The sequence below is a fragment of the Daldinia vernicosa genome, assembly GCF_022497035.1.
Source record: "Daldinia vernicosa strain CBS 139.73 unplaced genomic scaffold F5Y00scaffold_23, whole genome shotgun sequence".
NCBI classification, from domain to species: domain Eukaryota; kingdom Fungi; phylum Ascomycota; class Sordariomycetes; order Xylariales; family Hypoxylaceae; genus Daldinia; species Daldinia vernicosa.
The window spans coordinates 427,754-449,253 of NW_025953939.1; the positions used below are offsets into that span (position 1 = coordinate 427,754).

The window sequence follows — 21,500 nt, forward strand, 5'->3', positions numbered from 1 at the left end:
TGTAGCGGGAGGGTGCTTCTGAATCTGTCATGGTTTGTCTGAGTATCTATCTAAATTGATGCTGGCAAAAGGGCCTAGGTTAGGGGCTTCTATGCGACGTGTCAGTCAAGACACATCTCAGCTGGTGGATATACTCTAAGGATATAGTGATGTTTGTTTGTTGAAGGCATAGGGACAAACCTGTCTATCTATCTCGTATTATATCAACTAGTTAAGCGGATATACAAACGCCAAAGCATGAGTAGTCGAAAATGATACGGGTAGCGAAATAGTCTGTCCCCCTCAGCTTATGAATGGATGTGGTCGATATAGTTTAAACGCACGCAGAAAGTCCGCAAGCACTGCTTTAGGGGTAGGTTGATGTTTTAAGTCGGATGCAGAACTGCGTCACATAAAACAAAGAGGACAAAGAGGGCAAGTAGGGCTGAGGAACTAGTTCATTGAATTGATACATCCAAGGCGACAGCGCCGAGGTTTTGCTTAGGGTACTTTGATACAAAGGGAAGATGCGATTGGATTATTCACCACCCCATCTATTTTTCTATCACCCGCTCTACATGTCCTCCGAGGCGGTGGCACCAGTGATGATTTCGACCAGTTCGCCTGTAATGACGGCTTGACGAGTTCGGTTGAAAAGAATCTGGTACTTGCTGATCATCTCACCGGCGTTCTTGGAGGCGTTCTATGAAGAAGGTTAGAGGCGGGGGGCTTGACAGTTTGATAATGTTATGGTTGACGGGTTAAACTTACGTCCATAGCCTGTTGTCGGGCAGAGATCTCGCAGGCGTGTCCCTCGGCAAGAGCCCAGTAGAGAGAGTTAGCTAAGGCGTATTCCCGGAGGTTAGACAGAAGCTCCTCGTCGACCTCGAAGGCGGAGAAGTTGGGGGAGTTGGCAATGGCCTCCTCCGAGAAAGCTTCGATGACTGTGGGCTCGTAGCTAGTAGCGTTGATGAACTTGTTGTGCACGATCTTGATGTCGCTGTAGTCGGTAGGGAGCTGCGTAACCTGGTCGGCGATGGCCTGGGCGTCGGCGAAGGACGGGATATCCTTTCCAACACCGGCGAAGCTGAGGACGATGCTCTTTGCGTTCGTACGGCTGAGTTGGGCCCTGGACTTCTCTCCAATGAGGACCAGGTCGGCGGGCTGGTCCTTGGTAGCCAGTTCTCGGCGCATATAACGCGAGAGGCCGGAGTGAACACCACCGCAAAGACCCTTGTCGGAGCTGCATACGATGTACAAGGTCTTCTTGCCCTCACCCTCGAGGGGCTTAGTCTCGGCGGATTCGAAGACTTGGTTGGAGGTCTGGCCGTACTTTCTCGAGTCGTTCATGGCACGTTGGGCACGGGTCAACTTGGTGGAGGCCACGATCTTCATGGTGTTGGTGATCTTCTCGATATTCTTGATAGACTTTAGACGACCTTCGATTTCTCGCAGAGTAGCGTAGCCAGCTGCTCCATTGTTGGCGACACTATTGCCAATTCAACTATTAGTAGCGGTCCCTCTTTTCTAAAAATTGGTAATTGGTATTCTTAGACGTGATCGGGGTGTATTTTGAGGGTGCACCGCGAATTGCCTCATAATCCATCCCATCCCACTTCGAAGAGGATCCGACGTACCGAGCAGGAATAGCCGCAGCTCCAGCTCTCAGAGCCGGTCGTGCTACCCTTGAAAGCATCTTTGAAGAACTGGAGGGTGAGTCGTATCCTGAGCCCTTGGATAAAGGATTGATTGCGATGCGATGGGGTGGGGAGGCGCAATCAATTGGTGACTCTGGGGATCAATCAATTATTTTGATGGAGGTTCGATTTGATCACTTTTCCACCAAAAGCTTCTTTCCTTCAGTTCCCGACCGAGCCACACTTTACTTTCCACACTTGCGGCTTTCTCTCCCTCCTAACCCACCCACGCCCGGAAATTTCTCGGCCCAGACGAACCGCTTTCTACTAAGCCAAGCAAAGCAAATTAAGTTACACGTACATCCATCCGTACTCTGTACCTTTTTCGTTTCTCTCAACTTTCACTTAAGCAGGCAGGTAGGCTAGCTGGTGATCCTTGCGCACAGTATTGTACAAGTTGTACCTATGTACATACTAATTCGGATGGAAGCGACTCCCGTCATCTCATACAGATACAGTCGTATATTATCTAATCATTCTTATACCCACTCTAAGCCATTTTGGGTTCTTCTTTACCTGGTCTTGACCTGGTTCACTAACATTTTTTTTTTCCTTTACTTTCTACCAGCCCAGCAGCCAGCAGCCAGCAGCCAGCAGTCCAGCACGTAGCAACAGACCAGCCCGGCCGCAGCAGCAGGGCATTCTTGGATTCTTCCTACCCAGTCCCTACTCATCTCTTCTCCACTCATAAGGACAACACCTGGCCAATAGGATCCGTAGCGGACTCTACCTGTGGCTAACGGGCTAGACTTTCCAATGAAGCCTTCTTTTCCAAGTCCTCACACTCGTCGTCTCTGACTTTTCTCCCCTTCCCAATCTCACTTTTTCTCCCCCTTCTTCACTCTCGTTACTTGTCTGTCCTCTTTATCTTATAGAACAGGGTGGTGCACTACGGTGTGGTCCACCCTCCTACTATTCACCATACCCAAAATTCACTTTAAACCCGTCTTTCGCGCTCTCTTTATTCGCACCTTTACCTCTCGAATCCTAAATTCTTACCCGAATCCCCTGCTAAGTCAACACTTCGCACTCGCGACTTCCCGACGTTCTTCCCGACGTTACGCGCCCAACATGTCCGACTCTGACGACGACATGCCTCTGGCTCGCACCAACGGTCATCGTAAGTTGACTCTCTTTACTTGTGACTTATCTAGATAGTCTATCATACTGGTGTCACTTGCCTTGCGCCATCCCATCCTACCAAATTCATACTCCTTCATTCACTCGTCAAGCTTAGACCTATATATCTACCTCTTTAGTTTTCCTCGGCCTCTCTTTTACTAACGCGCCTTCCAATGTTTTAGTCTCGACCTCGAGTAGATCCAAGACCGAAGGTAAAGCCATGAACCACAGCGCTACCAAACCGAAGCCTGCTCCTGTGTCCATTCGCAACGGGCCAGTCAACGATGCTTCACCGCAGACAAACGGGAATGGAAAGCGCAAGTCGAGGGCTTCTACCAACAACGTGAGCTACAAGGACGCGTCGGAGTCCGAAGATGGGCGATTGGTATGTTCGGATTTGTTTACACCGGAACCGTGCCGCAATGTAAAAACATCTATACTAACCCATAAATCAGGCGAAGCGTCAAAGAAAAGTTGTTTCCGACGACTCCGATGATGAGATTCTCAGCAAGAGAAAGACTAAGCTACCACCTGCTGCTGATGAGACTTCTATGATAGAAGATTCGGACGACGACAAGCCGTTGAATGCCAAACTTGCTTCTAAGAGGAAGGCTATCGAGAAGAATGCCGAGAAGGAAGCAAAGGCCATCAATGCGAGCGCTTCCAAATCGAAGAAACCTACTCCAAAGAAGGCTGCCAAGGATGAGTCTGATGACGACGTACCCTTGGCAGGTGCCAAGGGGAGAAAGCGACCATCCAACGGCGTCAATGGAAAAGGGAAGGCCAACGGCGTCAAGAAGGAAGAGTCTGACTCCGACTTGCCTATTCGCAAGAAGGCAAAGACCGCTCCTAGCAAGGCTAGCGTGAAGGCTGAGAAGTCTACCCCAGCTAAGAAAGCCCCCGCCAAGAAAGCCAAGAAGGAGGTGAGCGAAGAGCCAGGCGAAGGTGAAGGTGAAGATGAGGAAGAAGAGTACCGTTGGTGGGACGCCCCCAAGAAAGAGGACGATAGTGTCAAGTGGACTACTCTTGAGCACAATGGTGTTCTCTTCCCTCCGGCCTACGAACCCCTTCCGAAAGACGTGAAGCTCATCTACGACGGTACTCCGGTAAATCTCCATGTCGAAGCTGAGGAAGTTGCTGGTTTTTTCGGATCGATGCTCAACTCAACTCACAACGTTGAGAATCCTACTTTCCAAAAGAATTTCTTTAGCGATTTCAAGGAGATACTTGACAAGACAGGTGGAGCGACGGATCGAAAAGGCAACAAGGTCAACATCAAAGAGTTTTCCAAGCTAGACTTCAAACCCATCTTCGAATATTATCATGCCAAGAACGAAGCGAAGAAGGCCCGCCCGGCTGCCGAAAAGAAGGCGGAGAAGGCGGAGAGGGATAAGGCTGAAGCCCCGTATATGTACTGCAAATGGGATGGTCGCAAAGAAAAGGTCGGCAACTTCCGAGTCGAACCTCCCGGGCTATTCCGTGGTCGTGGCGAGCACCCTAAGACTGGTAAAGTCAAGAAACGAGTCATGCCTGAACAGATTACCATCAACATTGGCAAGGACGCCAAGGTCCCGGTCCCTCCTGAGGGCCACAAATGGAAAGCTGTTCAGCACGACAACAAAGCCACATGGTTGGCAATGTGGCAAGAGAACATCAATGGTTCATACAAGTACGTTATGCTTGGTGCGACCAGTGCTGTCAAGGGCCAGAGCGACTTCAAGAAATTCGAGAAAGCTCGAGAGTTGAAGAAACACATCGCAAGGATCCGCAAGGACTATACGAAGGATCTGAAGGCAGAAGCCATGGCTGACCGTCAACGAGCCACGGCTGTCTACCTAATTGACAAGTTTGCTCTGAGAGCTGGTAACGAAAAGGATACCGAGAACGAGGCCGAGACCGTGGGTTGCTGTTCGCTCAAATACGAACATGTCACCCTTCAAGAGCCCAATACCGTTATCTTCGATTTCTTAGGTAAAGACAGTATCAGATTCTACGATGAGGTTACTGTTGATCGACAGGTGTTTAAGAATCTTCGAGTATTCAAGAAGCCGCCGAAGAAGGAGGGCGATGATATCTTTGATCGCCTAACAACTACGCAGCTGAACAAACACCTTTCCTCTTATATGGCAGGTCTGACCGCGAAGGTCTTCCGTACATATAATGCTTCTTACACCATGTCTAACCTACTCAGGGACTTAAAGGTCTCAGATGCTACCATGGCGGAGAAGATCAAACTATACAACGATTGCAACCGGGAGGTCGCTATTCTTTGTAACCATAAGCGGACCGTCGGTGCAAGCCATGAAGCACAGATGGAAAAGCTTAGTGATCGCATCAAGGGCCTTAAGTATCAGAAGTGGCGAAACAAGCAGATGCTCCTAGATGTGGACCCCAAGCAAAAGAAGAAGAAAGGGGCCGATTTCTTCGAAATGGACCCAGATCTGAACGAAGCTTGGATCCTAGAGCATCAAAACTTTCTGGTCGAAGAGCAGCGAACCAAGATTCAAAAGAAGTTTGAGAAAGACAACCAGAAGCGCCAGGAGGATGGCGAGAAGCCGTTCCCTGATAAGGAGCTCAAGGAGCGTCTCCAGGCTGCAGATGAACTAGCGAAGAAATTCAAGAAAGAAAACAAGACTAAGAAGGTCGAAGCCGAAGGAAGAGGCCCGACCGTCGAGAAGATTGAAGGCAACATCCAGAAGATAGAAGAACGCATTAGAACCCTGGAGCTTCAAGCTGCCGACCGCGACGGAAACAAAGAGGTTGCTCTCGGCACTTCCAAGATCGTAAGTTATATTGGAAACGTGCTTTCATTAAAGCGGATGCTAACTTGGTGTCTAGAACTACATCGATCCCCGTCTCACCGTTGTCTTTGCCAAGAAGTTTGACGTTCCTATTGAGAAGTTCTTCTCTAAGACTCTGCGTGAGAAGTTCAACTGGGCTATCAAGTCGATAGAGGACGACGATCACTGGGAATTTTAAAGCCATGAGCTACCTATTCTATTATTATTACTAGCGCATCATCAGTATATTTATTGTATAGTACACATCCCGCTAATGGCGTTCTATGGTTAGAGAGACCTAGAAAAGAGATGAGAGGCGGGGGATGGAGGTCTCAGAAGTGGACCGGGGAAAGGAAGAAGGCGTAAGGGCTTGAGAGGAGGCATAAAAACACTTCTACAGCATGACCAGCTACGATCGACGAGCATGATCGGACGAGCCAGGTACTTTAGCATGGCGCGGTGCATTCCGGGGGGTGCGAGTGTCGGGGTCGGTTCATGGATAATTCGATTTGTTTCGCTTCTAGAGAGTCATTCTAGACGGACAAGAATTCGATGCATTATTAATTTTCTCATCTTGGACTGATTTTGCGAAGTAGTGGTTATACAAATCTACCTGCCTAGTTGTTACATAGGTGCTTAGAGGCTATTCGGAAGGGATGCGTTGTGAAATAATGGTAGGCCAATATGACTGGGTAGTAGCATCTACGCAGGTAATAGCCTATCTACCTAGGTAGCCTTCTTCACGACTAGGTAGAACATAGAACATGACAAGAATCAATATATGCGCTTACTCGTTACACATCAGCTAGGCATCGGCCAAGCGTCTGACCATACAGATTAATTCGATATATTGGATATTTCACACTGCAGCAGCCCACACGTCATACAAGCCACCTGTGTCTGATTCGCCGGTAGATGGTGCATGAGCTAGAGCCAGCTATGTATGTAGAGGTCTTCCGTTCCCGTCCATCCATCTATGTCCTATGTATGCGAGTTGTATGTATGTATATTTAATTACACGACCAAGGGGGGTAAAGTAAGTATCACGGCTCCAACTCCAACTCCAACTCCAACGGCAGCTAGTAAGTAAGTATAGGTAAGTAGGTAGTAATCGTCCTAAGCACATATGCGAATTTTCTTTCCTTCCTTCCTTCTTTCTTTCTTTCAACTTAATAACCGTTGGCGGTAGTAGTAGAAAAGCTCTCGCGCACAGCGGCGCCGAAACGCTCGATGGCAGCGTCCATAGCGGCCTCGGAGGCGGCGGCGAACGTGGTGCGGAAGAAGAGGCCGCTGGGAGGCTGGTCGCGCTCGGCGCGGAACCAGGACCCGCGGATGGCGAGGACGCCCTTGTCGATGCACGAGTTGAAGATGTCTTCTTCGATCTCGAGGACGGATTTCGTCGAGGCTTGCGGGTGTTGCGTGTGGTCGACTTTGAGCCAGAGCTGTGGGGGGGTGTGTGCTGGTTAGAAAGGGTGGTGGTGGTGGTAGTGGTGGTGGAATGATGTTCGAGCGGTGTAAAGGGGGAAGAAGGATAAAAGAGGAAAGGGGGAAAGGGAAGAGGGGATGTAACTTACGAACATTCCCGCGGCCGGCGGGACCCAGCTCACGATGTCGCGAGGTAGATGCTTCTCGCACGCGGCGAGGATCGTGTCTCTTCGCCGCGTGTACTCGAGCCGCAGGTGCATCAGCCACCTCAGATACCCCTCGTGCCCCCACGTCTCGTCCACGAGCTTGTACATGAGGATCTGGGCGAGCCCGCTGGGGCCCTGGCTGCAGCACTCGGCGTGCCGGATGTACCGCTCGACGATCTGCTCGCTGGCCGTAATCCAGCCGACCCGCGACCCCGGCACGACAACCTTGCTGAACGAGTCCAGGCGCATCACTCGCCCGTCCACGTCCATGCTGAGCAGGCTAGGCACCAGGCTGTCGAGGAACTCCTCCACGGTAGCCGGGGGCGGGACCGCGGGCGCGTCGGGCCCGGCGGTGTACGGCTGCATCTGCAGGAAGTAGTACGGCTCGTCCTCGAGGATGTACACGTCGTGCTTCTGGCACACGGCGTAGATATCCCGGCGCCGCTGCTCGCTCTGCGTCGCGCCGGTGGGGTTCTGCCCCGAGGGCACCGTGTATAACAAGGCGGGCTTCCTAGCGCCTCGGGACGCCTCGTCCCAGGACGACAGCATCTCGTCCATGCTCTCGGGCAGCAGGCCCTGCGCGTCCAGACGCACGCCGAATACCTTGATGCCCAAGGGGGCCGTGGTCTCGAGGGCGGTGGAGAAGCTGTATTCTTCGGTGAGCAGGGAGTCGCGCCTCGCGCGGTCGCAGAACATGCGCAGCGCCTGCTCGAGGGCGCCCGTGCTGCCGATGGTCAGGGCGCAGCGCCAGTCCGCGTACGGCAGGCCGCGGTGGACGAGCTCCGTGTGCTCGGTGACCCAGCGCAGCAGCTGGGCGGAGCCGATGGACTGGCCGTAGTTCATGGCGATGGACAAGTCGTGCACGCCGCCGTTTTCGTCCTTCGCAACGTCGTACTTGCCTATCCTGACTTCCTGGCCCGACGACGCCGTCTCCGCTTCGGTGAAGCGAGGCGGCGTGGGCACGCGCATGCTCAGGGAGTCGATGGGGAAGTTCTCCGCCGACGGCAGGCCGCCGCCGAGGGAGATGAGCCCGGGCTTCTTGAGGTGCTTGGCTGCTAGCTTGAGCACGCAGGCTTCCCGGGCGATGGACTCTTGGCTGAGACGGTCTGGTGGGGGGTTAGTACTAAGAGTCTAAGACATTGTTATTGTTGTTACTGCTGCTAATACTCACGATCCCATCGTTTTGCTTTGGGCTTATCGCGTGCTTGCTATATTATAGCATACATAAACACATGTTAGTGAGGTCGTTGTTCTACTAAAGCTAGAGAGCGAACTTCTCACAGGAGACTTGAACATGTCACTATCGGAATAAGACGCCGTAGGAGCAAATAGCTTGCCTGCCCTTGCCCTCCGCTCCTTGATGCCATCGATCGTCAGCAGCCGCTCGTGGGCCTGCTGTCCAGCAGCAACAACAGGGTCCTTCTCCACCGGCATCTCGCTGCTTGCAATACGTGAAGACTGACGGTGCCGGGAACTAGTAGTCGAGAACAACAACAAGTGCTTTCCAGAAGAAGCCGGTACAAAGCGTCGAGCCGAACGAACAAGTACCAACGACGAGAGGGTGGTGCGATACGGATTGCGACTAAGCGGAAGCCTCGCCATCACGTCCCGGGTCAAGCGTTATAAGAAGTACAAGATATATTACAATTTACGGGCTTCCAAATTAATGATTATGATTACATAAGAGACCCGAAAGACGTAGACTTGTGGTCCAAGAGTTGTTGTCATGTCGCGGCTTTCCCTTTGTTCACCGAATCACACGGGCCTCGGTAGCGATAACGGGGGACGATAGTGGGACCCCGGCCGATTGTAGCCGGCCTCAACCGGCCGAAGGTAGCCAATACCATTCCCCGGTTTATACCATCCATTGACGCTTTAGGTCATAGGTACCAGGTCATACGTAACTACTATAGTATTTTTATCTCGTAACTATCTCCAAATGCCAATGCCAATACACCACGTACTACGCTAATTCATCTCGGGACTGCAAAATATATAATCATCCATCATCCATTACGTTATCTATGAAGCTCGTAATCCTTTTGGCGCCCTAGCTATGATGCCTTGTCATATCTTATCTACAATAATCCTCCGTATCAAGTCTAGACTCTTGCTTGTTGTTTGCTCCATCATACGCCCTTTGCTTGCAGATGCCAACGCCAGTGTTTCCCTATCCCGTGACCCGAGTCCATGTCTATTTTGTCTCCATAGGGGGTTATATCTATAATATTACAAATTACTCGTAGTAAACTGTAGACGAGCAAGAAAAACATCCTCTTAAATGTCGAAAATCCGGAATAAATGGTACGTTGAGAAGAACCCCTCTTAGATAAGTTAACAGAGATTGGTTTAGTCTTTACGACGACGGTCCATATCCCGGCGGTAAGGTATCGAAAGGCCCGGTGATGAGGCGGTGAATCTTCGATTGCTTCGGCCGACACTACGATTACGCTCTTTAAAGAGCAAATCCCAGAGAGGTAGTTGTCTTTGCATATGCACGGCCCTTCCACCCTGGTCGCCGCGATAGTCTTCGAGTGGAATCCCGTTTTGTACGTACTTCCTGCGATGACCGTCGGAATTAGGAGCCCTAGGTGCGTCGGACCGGGGTTAATGTGCTCGTGTCGACTTCCAGTTGATTTGCTGATAGACGGAACCGTAGACCTGCGCGGACACGTCCCCTAGTCCGATGACTAGAGCGTGCCTACTCATTTGCAGCCTCCGATCGAGGTCAATTTGTAACACGCTCAGTCGTAAAACGTAAAATCATCTACTCATAAGAAGTCATTTTCGTTTCTTACTCCGCTCTCTACCTCAGCATATTTATCATACTGCGGTGCTTCAAGGCCAAAATCTTCGGCTGCTCGCAAAGATAGCGCAGAGGGTGAAGACGAAGATGAAGTGGTAAGCAGGGCCTAAGGAGTATATATGTTAGTCTCATATCTAAGCAAAAGGGAGAACTTATGAACATACGTAAGATAGTCGAACTTGATGGTACTATCTTCCCCTCCGGAGTCATAACCCAGCCCTCGGGTAAGTTATTAGATGAGGTCGAACCCTGGTCTGAACCGCCTATGCCCCCGGCGGGAACGTTAGCCGACCCAGTCGCGGTGGAGCCGCTCGCAACCGCTGTGGTAGTAAGAGTGCCAGCACCACCCAAGTTGCCATTGACCTGGCCGCCATCCGCCTGAATGGACTGCCACGAGCCGGAAGTGTCGCTGTAAGTATAAGAAGAACCTGTGCTGTAATCTGTCACCTTGATACTCTTTACGCTCATGCTAAACGGCCCCTGGGAGTAGTCGGTAGGGCCACGCGCCCAGTCGATCGTGCCTTGGGCGTTGCTAGAGTCGCCTCCAGACCATGCGCCGAATTTAACCTGCATTGGCGTTTGAGGGTACTGGCCCTCTTCGGCTTCTGAAGCTTGGAGTGTCCGCACCGCGGTTCCATCCACGGTCCAGACGATTCGATCGCTTGTCCAATCTATCACGTAGGTAACAAAACCATCTTGGTTGTTTCCCATTTCATGAAACTGCCCGCGGTTGTAGGAAGTAGTTATCCCCTTTCCAAAATAGTTGGATTGTACTTCGGTCGAGTCAGCGCCCAGCCATTCCCAGTCGATTTCGTCGAGACAGTCGGATTGTAATACGAGGGAAGACACGATGCCGGCGCCGGGAGCAGCCTTCAAGCTAAGCTCGACTCGACCGAACATGATGTAGAAGACAGAAGAAAGCTGCGGCGCATCGCCGGTCTGCCTAACCGTAAACGTTACGCCGTCGGAGCCGTATGAGGGTGTGCCGCCTGAAGCGGTGAACGAGTTCACCTCTCCTTGCGTAAAGTCGACGTCTATGGCCATGCCGAGGGCGGTATCCGCGGGGCAGGCTAAGGGGTGTAAGCCATTGGGGTGCCAACCTGGGAGACTAGGAGGATTAACTTACTTGAGGTCAGAGGGTTGCATGATGTATATGTCTGGGCTATACTCGGGCATGAGAACAGCGCAGAGGCCAGTATGGCGCATCTCCAGATAGAAGAAGTCATGATAGCTGGGGCATGCATCTACAAGGATACGGGGATGGTGTATTCGGGAGTAGAAACAGAATGTCAGAACTCCGAGTCAACACTCTCAACACTCTCGAGTTATTGGTTACACTGGTATAGAAAGCAGATCATGGGTGGTGCTGTACAGTGATCCTCGGAATGATCCCTCAATGGCAACAGCGTACGTCCAGTACAGTAGGTATTGTACGACGTTATGCGCAAAAGGAAGACTATCTTTTGCCGAAAGGGTAAAAAGAAGGGTTTCTACAGATTGCAGAAAATATGCAAGTAACTCAATTCGTATGGGCGTATGGGTAAGAATAGGAATGGGAAGCAAGGGAAGTTTGGAGAGCGATGAAGAAGAAGAAAGGTCCAACCACCCAATATATTCATGGTCCACGAAAGATCATGGCAGATGGCGGCATGGCGGCATGGGTAGCACTATGCCGATACATCATCGTCATCCCCGACTTAAAAGAGATACATACGACAGACAGATGTGAACAACACCTGCCAGGAAATGGAAGACAGTGGAAACAGCAGGGTCCAGACCCTGAATACGAATATGAATTGTACATTATGTAGGTATGTATGTATGTGCATGTGAGTTGGCCAAGGACCAAGGTGAGATGATTCTTTCATGGCAGCATGGGCATACCTACACTACGATATGGAATATGGTAGGTTGATTACTTGACCGCTGGCGTTGCGACGTTAAGATGCGACCAACGGTGTCCCACGCTAAAGTTGAATTGAGTTTAGTTGACCCGAATAGCGCCAAGCCAAGTGGCTCGTCTGCTCGTAAAAGCTGGTTTAAGCTGGTTTGGCCTTAGCAGGTGGACCCGGCGTTACCCGGAACAGCTGTGCCGGGATAAATCCATGAGGCTGGAGATCATAGATGACTTTTTTAAAGGTGGCTGGAAACCAAGGCGCTTAGGACGATTTATGTAATGGAATCAGTATCTTTCCGTCGGGAAGGAACATTACGGATTACATAGTCACTTTATTCTCCATCAATCAACTGACGTCAAACCTACCAATAGTCAATTTTTCTTTTCTACAATTACTTCCATGTTCCAACCAATCATCCGTAGTCACAGTCCAAGTGGAAAAGCAATTCAATACTGTTAAGTGGACTATGATAGGTATGCAGGCGTTAAGCAATCCCGCAGCTATTTAACAATTCTCGCCCGTCCAGGAACGAAAATAATATTGATACTCTGCATTCGCCTCTCGGATAAGCACGAGGAAATAAAACTGAATGTCGCTCTGTAATATGAGAATGTCAACTAACGTATAGATGTCTTCCCTTGATACTGGCTTCAAAACACTGTTCTTGGTATCAGCAAAATCACCGCAGAACTCCGAGCTCCACAGTGTTGGTCAGTATTCTCTAATAGGTAGTACCTATGACTACTAGAATCTGTAATCGACTATCCGAATGAGAACACAAGGAAATGAAACGAAACGGGACGAACTCTCAGGCTGTTCTAGTCTGCTTTTGAGGCGGACTACATGTCACCAAAACGAAACAACCTTGTTAAGATCTGGGCTTTCTTCACCTTGCCCTTCCCCCTTTTCACACTCATTGAGGCTCCCAGATTCATCCCGCCAGAAATCACGTATCATAGTATCGCACGATGACGGTAGTCGTCCGGGTCCAAGATTTGAGAGAGATATGTCTGATGAGTGTTGGCTCGACGCATTATACTGTCGTATCTCACCGCCATTCATGTGAGAAAATAGCTCGTCACGGTGGCCAAGCATGAAGAATGAGCGTCCATCCATATCACTATCAGCGCCAGGAGGTACCAGTTTGGGGTCCTGTGCTTTTTTCCTGTGGCGATTATTTTGGTTGAAGCGCCTAGGTTACGTGGTTTAGTATATGGTCCATCCCAGTGCGTTGAAAAATTGCTCGATAGGATCTACTGACCTTGAACAATCCTCAACAAATAAGCTCATTAAAGATATCAGAAGGGGAACACGGCCGAGCAGGAAAGATGCCGAGACGTCGGAATGTGGTATCATGATGAAGATAACCGCAACGATCATAACCAGGGCCAGGAAAAAGTAATTGACGACGGCCTCCCAAATAAGAGCATTATGGACGAATGTAGAGATCCCGAAGAGCCATAAAATGCTTACAGTGTCAGCACGACTCGATCAACGATGAGCTAGGTACCTCACAGGTATCGGTAAAAGGCCTCTTCGTGCTGGAAAGCTGGTAGGAGCATGGCAGCACCAACCATGATGCCTCCAGACAGCATCCTGACACGGTCGAACCTGGCGTTGGCCATACGTGCCTCAGAATAAACAGACATTACCAACCGACCGGGGCGGCTAGTCATATTAAAAATCAAGGAGATGGATGGTGCGAATCAAAAGCCGCCCGTATAGCATATATTATATAAATTTTGATAAACAGCTGAATGAGTGGACGCAATAAGGGATCTCTACAAGTGCGGAGGAAGGGGATTATTACCTTAGGTACTGAGTGTGGCTGGAGGAAACGACGGCTGTCTATTTGTCTAGCCAGAGGCCTCTCTATTTAACGAGCAGGCGGGTTTGGGATGACACTCGTTCGCATACTAATACAATCAACTGAAAGAGGTAACCCGTCCTATCCGAGTCGAATAGAGGCTCTCACGTCGCAGCCCAATGTCTATACACCTATTTCCGCCGCCGTGCGACGCGGGGGGTTGCCTGAGTCATTCTGGAATGGCGTATAAGCAGGAGTTTTCTCGTTAGCAGTTTGCCTAACTACAGTTAAACCAACAGATATACACCGAAGGAATACTCACCGAAAATCCAATATATCATCGCAGACATCTTATTGGAAGACGCCGTCATATAGCCTCACAGTCAGCCTAGTATCAAAGGCTGCAGCTCACGGATATGTAACTTGCTGCGCCCCTTGGTGCCTAATTAGTCCTATGCAGAGTAACATAACGCCCTGTGAAATGCGCCATGATGTGAGACCAAGATCGTCAGAGTGTCAGCTAACCCAGCCTACATCAACTAGACTCCAATTTCTGTAACCATGCGAGCCGGCGAAGCTCGACAAGGTCATTGGCCAGCGCGTAAGCACGAAAGTCGACCTCAGGTATCTCGGGACAAAGTATAAGGGTCGCCGGGTAGAATAGTATTTTCATCATCGACAACTTCAACCAGCGCGCCCACATCGTATCCTCCAATGTGTCTGAATTGAATATACCGATCTTTCTTTCGCACATTCTTCAGATGTACGCAACATGTCGTTCTTTCGGGCTCCCTGGAAACCAGGTCTATCACCAACAATACATATTACCGTCACGGCGAAAACCTTCGCTGTCAGAACTCGCTGAGCTTGTTCCCGCCCTGACTTGTAGTTTCTTTACGACGTGTTATATCGTTCGCGCAGAATCGGCGCGAGAGGATTTCCTTGTAAATATCGACGTGCGTTATTAGCCTATCCCCCCTTTTTTGATACCCTCCCGCTGAAAGCAACCATTCCGACTCTAGTCCCACAGTCAAAGTCTCCTCCGCGCAGTTAGGCTCGATCTGCTGCTTAAAAACGTGCCACCGGGACTGGCGCTCGGCTCCTGCCTGGTGTTGGGGTGTTGTCTGTCGTCGTATACCCACCGCCGGCGAGATCGGGATCCGTACCAACCCGTCGTGTTCGCGGTCTGGATCGTCTGGGCCGTGTGTATCGGCTGGGGAACGGGCATCAGCGCCAACGTGGTCACGCTAGGCATCGTGCCGTGGGCCTCGTGCGCCGCGATGCTTAGCAGCTTCATCGGACACGTAGGAGCGCGATGGGTCTCAAACAGAGAGAGGTGTCAAGGCGTCTATACTATGAGCGTAATGAACGAGAAGGCAATATTCTTCGATACGTGATTTCCGGCTGTTGTTTCTATCTACCACGAGGTTAAGAGCCGCTATTCGGTGGCTGGCTCTTGATCGCTTCTACGCGGAGACATTAAAAGACGCTTTGACAGCAGTTACCGTACTGTTAGTGCGGCTGGCGCATATCTTTTTCGATATCTGTGTGTTATCCCCTTTTTTCTCCTTTTTCTTTTTTCGGCACTCGAGGTTCCGACTTTCTTCACACATTTAGCGGCAGGTTCGCCTATAGCTGCTAATGACTAGAGATACCTACGAGAAATTAATAGAAGGAGGTAATTTGATTTCACGGGGGATGGGGATGGGGATGGGGGAGGGTTTTAAGGGAAGGAAGACATGTGAATTCAGCCATATTATAGAATATACCATCCGACGGCGTTGTGCCATTAACACTCGCTTTATAATAATATACCAGTTAAATAGGACCAATGCAGGCGAAGTCAAGTTCTTCAGCAAAGCGGAAGTGGACTGCTACTAACTAATTTATTATGCTATCTTGTTTTCACAAATTAAATTAAATCTAACAATACAATGGTATAGAGAGTCGGAGGCAGATTGTCAACATACATACACTTGGGCTATAATACTATTGAAATGGCTCTTTAGAATAGTGATAGTGTACTTACTGCTTAGCCAGTGCCTGTGCTCGTATCTATATAACAGTATAAATACCAGCGAGGTAAAATAAACGTGTGATATTGCGCCTAAGATAAAATCGCATGCCGAGACAGAATAACGAGCATCCATGTATTTACTACACACTTATATAGCAGCCTCTCCCCTAGGGCCTACATCGTACGGAGACCCAAAGGGTAAAGACAACGTCGGGTAGAAATAAAGACGCAACAACACATGGCCTCGTAAACGTTTCCTCCGCCTTAACTTGGAAACGCCCACACTTCAACTCGATGCTTTTATATACCTAACCTACCCAGGGTAAAGGTGTCATTCGATAGAAAACGCTGTAGACCCCCCGCATTAGGTATGTAAGCACCTCAATCCTTCCGGCGCACGACTAGGTCAGCTCGGCCGAAATAAACCGGGCGAAGCTGGAATACTTTATAAAGGAATGACCGCCCGGACGCAACCAACTAAAACTGTTTTAAACCATCGTCGATTTGAGTTATACGTGCCTATATACACACAGGAATTTATTTACCTGTCGTAGATTCGTTTCTCATAGGTATTCCGCGCGATAGCGGAATTGACCTGATGCCAAAAGGTACAGTATGATATATACGAGAAGTCACGGAGACTTGAGAGTTCCATTAAACAGCTTCCCCCACGAAGCCTCTACTTCATTCTTTCAATGTTTTAATATTTCATTTTTCCTTTTCCTCTGCTACCATCTCACACCTTCTTCGCCTCCCACAGCGCAACCCTAACGCCATCGCCCGGTTTAATCACAACCTCGGACTTAAGCTTCGGCTTGCCCCCATCAACCTCGTGCATAAAACTCTCCACGCGCTCAAACCGCTGGAACACGCGCGTGAGCACGTACGCCATCTCCGTCAGCGCGAACTGCTGGCCGATGCAGATGCGCGGGCCCCCGTTGAACGGGATGTAGCACCACGGCTTGGGCTGCCATGAGAACCATCTTTCTGGACAAAACACATCCGGGTTCGATCCGGCCGGGTACAGGTCGGGTCGGCGCTGCATCACTAGCGTCGAGTATCCGATCGCCGTGCCCTTTAGCACCGCCAGCGGCAGGGAGCCGTCTGGACCGCCGCCGCGCGGGAGCGTCGTGTCTTTGAGCGCGGTGCGTACGTTGTACGGCACCGCGGGGTATAGGCGGAGCGTCTCGTTGATCACGTTCTGCAGGTACTTCATGCTCTTCAGGTCGGCGTACGTAGGCGTGCGGTCTAGGCCAACTTGCTCGATGATCTCCTGCCGGATTTTGCGTACGACTTCGGGGTGGCGGCCGAGCTCGTAGAAGGTGAATGATAGTGTGGAGGCGGTAGTGTCGCGGCCGGCGAGAAGTACAGCGACGAGTTGATCACGGAGGACTTTCCTGTCGCGGGTAAAAGAGGCAAGTTCGTGCAGGAAGGTGTAATCCTGATCGGACTTGGTCTTGGACGCTAGTTCTTCGGGGCTGAGGCGCAGTGCGCGGTCGATGTAGATATTGCAGAGCTCGTTGACTACTTTAAGGCCTTGACGGAAGGTCTTCTTAGGCACGAACGGATCGAGCGTGCCAGCACGCGCGCGGATATTCTGGACTCTCTGTACCTCGTTGAAGGCGTCGGCGAAAGGCTCGCGTGGTTTGCTATTACGTGTAAGTCATTTCCGTCCCCTGATGGAGTGTAGATGGGGGACGCAGGGCATTCTTACGTGAGGGACTGTACGTCCAGTCCTAGCAGAAAGTCGGTAGCAACATCGAGGGTATATCTGTATAGGAGATCGCAAATATCGAATGGTTTACCGTTACCGGCCTCGATATCGACTTTTTGCTCCTCGCCATCCAGAACACCGCCATTCGCTATGGCTTTGAACAAGGTTTCAAGATGAGACTCGAAGCAGTTTAAGTCACTGATACGTTCCCTTGAGAACTGAGGGCGGAGGAGGTGTCTGCTGGCATGCCACTGGTGGCCGTCGGTAGCAAAGATGCTGTCGCCGAGGAACTCGCTCCACTCCTTGTGGAACTGCTCACCCTTACCGAAATCCGCGAACTGGGTAGCGAGGACCGCCTTAATGTTCTCGGGATCGGCAGTCGTAACTACACGGTTTCCGAGAAGGACGGACTGGGCGGTATAGTAGGGTTTATCGGCCACAAACTGGAGGAATACCTCATAGCTTGTGTGGGTGATGGAACCGATGATCTGTCTCTTGACAATATCTATACCTGTTCTACTTATTAGGGCACTAACTCCCGGATTACCTTTATTTTTCATTGACACTTACCGAAGGGTGCATTACTTTTGATCCGTGGACCCTGGACGCCGAGCCGTCGTAGTCGAACCGTTTCGTCGATTTTAATATATATAGTCCACAAGACATAGACGGCGCCGAGGACTATGAAGGCGGATTTGAAGGACACATGGTCCAGCGCCGTTTCGATCAACCCCATAATGACAAGTAAAACGAAATGAACGAAGGCTTGGGCTAGCTGTTGAATCTAGCCTAGCCTTTGACTTCTTATGTTGATCTTTATATTTAAGCGAACATAAGAAGAGTACGAGATCAGTCATCTACGGTTACTTTACATTGTGTCACGTTGGGTTCGTCGAGAGTGAGTATTTTGTTTTGTTAGACGGAAAACTTCGAAGCGATACGGTCCCGCGGGGTCCGTGGGCGAGGAAACCCCAGGGGTAGAAATCAACTCATTACGATGACAAGCTTCTGGGCGACAAACAGCGGTCGACATGAGTAATGTGGTACAGATACATTCGGTATCGCGTTCGCCAGTTCGTAGCGTTCATGGGGTATATCCACTTGGAGACTTGGACGTTGAAGATCGACGTGGTAGGTGTGCGAATATAGTAATACCGAGGCGTCTCAGAAACCGGGTGCGGGGTGATCCAAGGTACCGTAAATACCTATCGTCGTATAACGCGCAAGAAGATATCTTCTGTATTTCGTCAGTCTACATAGCCAGATAGCTCGCTAGAGGAAAGTTGCCGAGCCGGTCATCGCAGCTTGGCGAAGCGATGACCCCATAATTACTGAGACTCTGAGTTGAATACGACATGGGACCTGGGTGTAGCTAGTGTTCGGATGAATTCATTGCACCGATTCAAAAACATGTTTGGCCGCTTGAGTGGTTATCAATGTATTGTCTCATCTTCTTCTTAAACCCGAGGAAGATTTGTTGTGGATTTGTGAAGTATGTCCGTTGAAGTAAAGCACGAATTATGTACTGAGGTGGATAATGAGCTGCTGACATAAGGATATTAAACTTTAGAGTCCAAGGTATCTGTATATGTAATATGGATCTGAATATGCGGAAGGTACAGGAAAGGATAGGCACAAGGTTCTTACCTCATGATATAGTACCTACCTGTCTGGCGCTACAGCCGAGGCTAAAGTATAAATCCTACGAATATGGGGGTTGCGCCTCCTGGACGTTACTTCTCAATGACAACCTTACGTACCTATATAGGACCTAGGTAGACTTGCGCCAAATTCATAATTTATAATTAATACCTTTATCTTAGCAAGACAGACTTAAACACAATCAGTACCAAACACCAATTCGAGGATCAAATTGTCATATTATTAGTCCGGATGTACACCAATCCATATATGTCCTCCCTATTTAGCCCCTTTTTAGCTTGGGTAGGTTAGATTAGATACGCAAAAGTATTCTAAGTATATACAAGAAAATCGCCGTTGACGCGACGAGAGCGACCCCTATATTTCCTGAGGCGCGATGGTATATATAGTCTCTCATTGGAAGAGACACGTATTGGCATCCATACCCTGCGTGCAGAACACCATATGGACCGGATCGGCCCTAACCCCACGCGCCAATATGCGCTCGCGGAACTCAGCTAGACGCGGCGCCGCGTCGAGCTGCGTTCGGTTATTGCCCGCGGCGTCAAGGCGGCCCGACCAGAGCACTTCGCCTGCGGCACTAGCGCGCGGCCATAGGATGCTGTCGATATTAACCTCGTCGATAGATTCTGCCCAGCTGGCGACTTCGCCGCCGATAACTAGTTTGGCCTCCTCGTCGGTTAGGCCCGCGCGCGGGTCGTACGAGTAGGCCAGGCGCCAACCCTTGGCCGGCCCGCACCAGTCGTTGAATGGCCAGTTCTCCTCGAACGACTCGCCCTCGGCAAAGTTGAGCCATGCGCCGCGGCCGCAGTCGAGATACTGGGATAGTTGTTAGCAAAGGTCTAGAAACGGATTGGGAGTGCTAAATCTACTTACCCAGTAGTTGTAGTTGCTAGAAATGACCTTGTGGCCCTTAGCCGTGAGGCTCTTAATAGCTTCGTCTCCGAGCCAAGACTGCACCACAACGTCGTCCCCGATAGTAACGTTGTAGCTCGCGGGGATCTCTTCCCAAACCATAGGTACCAAGCCGGCCTTGCGTACTCGCGCGTGGTGCTTGTCGATGAACTTTTGCAGGAGCGGCACGATCACCGACGAGTCGTTCGTACCGACCGTAGGGTCGAGGCTGTACTCGTTGAAGTTGACCTCGTCGCCACCCGTATGGAAGTAAGCCGAGTACGGCGCGAGTCTCGGTAGGAGATCATCCATTAGAGTGTCGAGGAAGGGGTCCACCTTGGACTCGTTCAATTTAAGTTGACCACAAGGAGGCTCAGCACAATAAGCCGACCACGGAGACGCGCCCCAGCCCGTAATCAATTCCGGATATGACAGTGCCGCTATACCGAAGTGTCCGGGAGTGTCGACTTCGATAATAGCTTGTACACCGCGCTGGATCGCGTATGTCTGGATAGCTGTCACGTCGATAGGCGAGTATGTCTTTCCGCGAGCATATGCGCCTTTCTGGTGGAGTTCCGGGAGTGAGGGGATCTCAAGCGGCCAGGACTGCGAGTCCGTGGCGTGGATATGGATTCGGTTCAACTTGTTCCACGATAAGGCATCGATAGTTCGGTAGATGGTCTCGAGGGGAAGGTAGCTTCTGGAAACATCTAGAAGGACACCTCGGTGGTCATATTGAGGCGCGTCGCTAATCTTGACCGGGGCTAGCTTGGTGTAAATAGGGCCATTGGAATGCTTGAAAAATAGCTGCGAGAAAGTCTCTAGAGCTCGAAGAACACCCGTAGAGGAGACGGCTGTGATTCTAGCCTTGCCGTTGGCGTTGAGAGTCAGGTTGTACGACTCGTCAACCTCACCTGCGAGAGGCTTAAACGTCTTTGCCGTGTCTTTTCCAGTCTGAACAATCTCGAGCCAAGTTATGTAAGTCTTGTGCTGCCAGATACTTGGTTCCGTCTGCTCGAGCGCCATTCGCGGGTATAGCTTCCACGGGACAAAACTGTTATCCAGGATATTCTTCACCGTACGTGAGACTCCTCCCTTGACGATCTCCTTGCTGGAGAACTTGGGGCCGCCGAACGGGACATAATTCCTGATCCAAGGAATCTACCAAATTGGTCAGTTTATGTCAACATTTGCGGCGTGGCTTAGATGTCTAAAAGAAAAACTAGCATACTTTATCTCCATTGTAAGTAACTAACAGAACGTCTCCTATCCAAAGCGTGGAGTTGCCCGTGCTGATGGACTCCGGAATCGGCCAGATAGCCTGGACCGACGTGACGGTAAGCAATAATAACGAGAGGACGGCTTTCGAGCACATGGCGCCGGTGGTAGAAGGTTGTAGAACACGAAAACCAAGAAAAGACAGAGGGTTGATGGAATTAATGAATGTTTAGGAGTGGATATCGATCTTTAATTCAGATCTTTATCCAATGCTT

At 50.3% G+C, this 21,500-nt stretch overlaps 7 protein-coding genes across 7 annotated transcripts; 2 read left to right on the forward strand and 5 right to left on the reverse strand.

Moving 5' to 3' along the window:
- Window positions 1-11: 11 nt before the first annotated feature.
- F5Y00DRAFT_237212 (ATP synthase F1 gamma) lies at window positions 12-2,007 on the reverse strand. Its single transcript, XM_048007787.1, has 3 exons — window positions 1,617-2,007; window positions 751-1,468; window positions 12-682 (listed from the first exon to the last, which is right to left on the reverse strand). The coding sequence occupies exons 1-3, from the start codon at window positions 1,673-1,675 to the stop codon at window positions 554-556; spliced, it is 906 nt and encodes a 301-aa protein (XP_047864887.1). The 5' UTR covers window positions 1,676-2,007; the 3' UTR covers window positions 12-553.
- Window positions 2,008-6,375, forward strand: F5Y00DRAFT_237214 (uncharacterized protein). Its single transcript, XM_048007788.1, has 4 exons — window positions 2,008-2,796; window positions 2,981-3,183; window positions 3,254-5,581; window positions 5,637-6,375. The coding sequence occupies exons 1-4, from the start codon at window positions 2,748-2,750 to the stop codon at window positions 5,775-5,777; spliced, it is 2,721 nt and encodes a 906-aa protein (XP_047864888.1). The 5' UTR covers window positions 2,008-2,747; the 3' UTR covers window positions 5,778-6,375.
- A 16-nt stretch (window positions 6,376-6,391) lies between these two features.
- Window positions 6,392-8,935, reverse strand: F5Y00DRAFT_78815 (PLP-dependent transferase). The gene is made up of 4 exons (XM_048014146.1): window positions 8,491-8,935; window positions 8,381-8,417; window positions 7,153-8,315; window positions 6,392-7,020 (listed from the first exon to the last, which is right to left on the reverse strand). The coding sequence occupies exons 1-4, from the start codon at window positions 8,809-8,811 to the stop codon at window positions 6,748-6,750; spliced, it is 1,794 nt and encodes a 597-aa protein (XP_047864889.1). The 5' UTR covers window positions 8,812-8,935; the 3' UTR covers window positions 6,392-6,747.
- Window positions 8,936-9,655: 720 nt separating this feature from the next.
- Window positions 9,656-11,427, reverse strand: F5Y00DRAFT_78881 (glycoside hydrolase family 16 protein). The gene is made up of 3 exons (XM_048014147.1): window positions 11,142-11,427; window positions 10,180-11,085; window positions 9,656-10,121 (listed from the first exon to the last, which is right to left on the reverse strand). Exons 1-3 carry the CDS (start codon window positions 11,257-11,259, stop codon window positions 10,048-10,050), a joined length of 1,098 nt encoding a protein of 365 aa, XP_047864890.1. The 5' UTR covers window positions 11,260-11,427; the 3' UTR covers window positions 9,656-10,047.
- A 1,332-nt stretch (window positions 11,428-12,759) lies between these two features.
- On the reverse strand, window positions 12,760-13,562 carry F5Y00DRAFT_262119 (uncharacterized protein; the record flags this gene model as incomplete). Its single annotated transcript, XM_048011327.1, has 3 exons — window positions 12,760-13,105; window positions 13,175-13,381; window positions 13,429-13,562. 3 exons carry the CDS (start codon window positions 13,560-13,562, stop codon window positions 12,760-12,762), a joined length of 687 nt encoding a protein of 228 aa, XP_047864891.1.
- Window positions 13,563-14,226: 664 nt separating this feature from the next.
- On the forward strand, window positions 14,227-15,410 carry F5Y00DRAFT_78907 (uncharacterized protein). Its single transcript, XM_048014148.1, has 2 exons — window positions 14,227-14,676; window positions 14,743-15,410. Exons 1-2 carry the CDS (start codon window positions 14,482-14,484, stop codon window positions 15,115-15,117), a joined length of 570 nt encoding a protein of 189 aa, XP_047864892.1. The 5' UTR covers window positions 14,227-14,481; the 3' UTR covers window positions 15,118-15,410.
- Window positions 15,411-16,473: 1,063 nt separating this feature from the next.
- Window positions 16,474-21,382, reverse strand: F5Y00DRAFT_253166 (glycoside hydrolase family 20 protein; the record flags this gene model as incomplete). Its single annotated transcript, XM_048010020.1, has 7 exons — window positions 16,474-17,386; window positions 17,452-17,962; window positions 18,022-18,226; window positions 19,208-19,211; window positions 19,523-19,932; window positions 19,990-21,078; window positions 21,239-21,382. The coding sequence occupies 7 exons, from the start codon at window positions 21,380-21,382 to the stop codon at window positions 16,474-16,476; spliced, it is 3,276 nt and encodes a 1,091-aa protein (XP_047864893.1).
- Window positions 21,383-21,500: the final 118 nt, after the last annotated feature.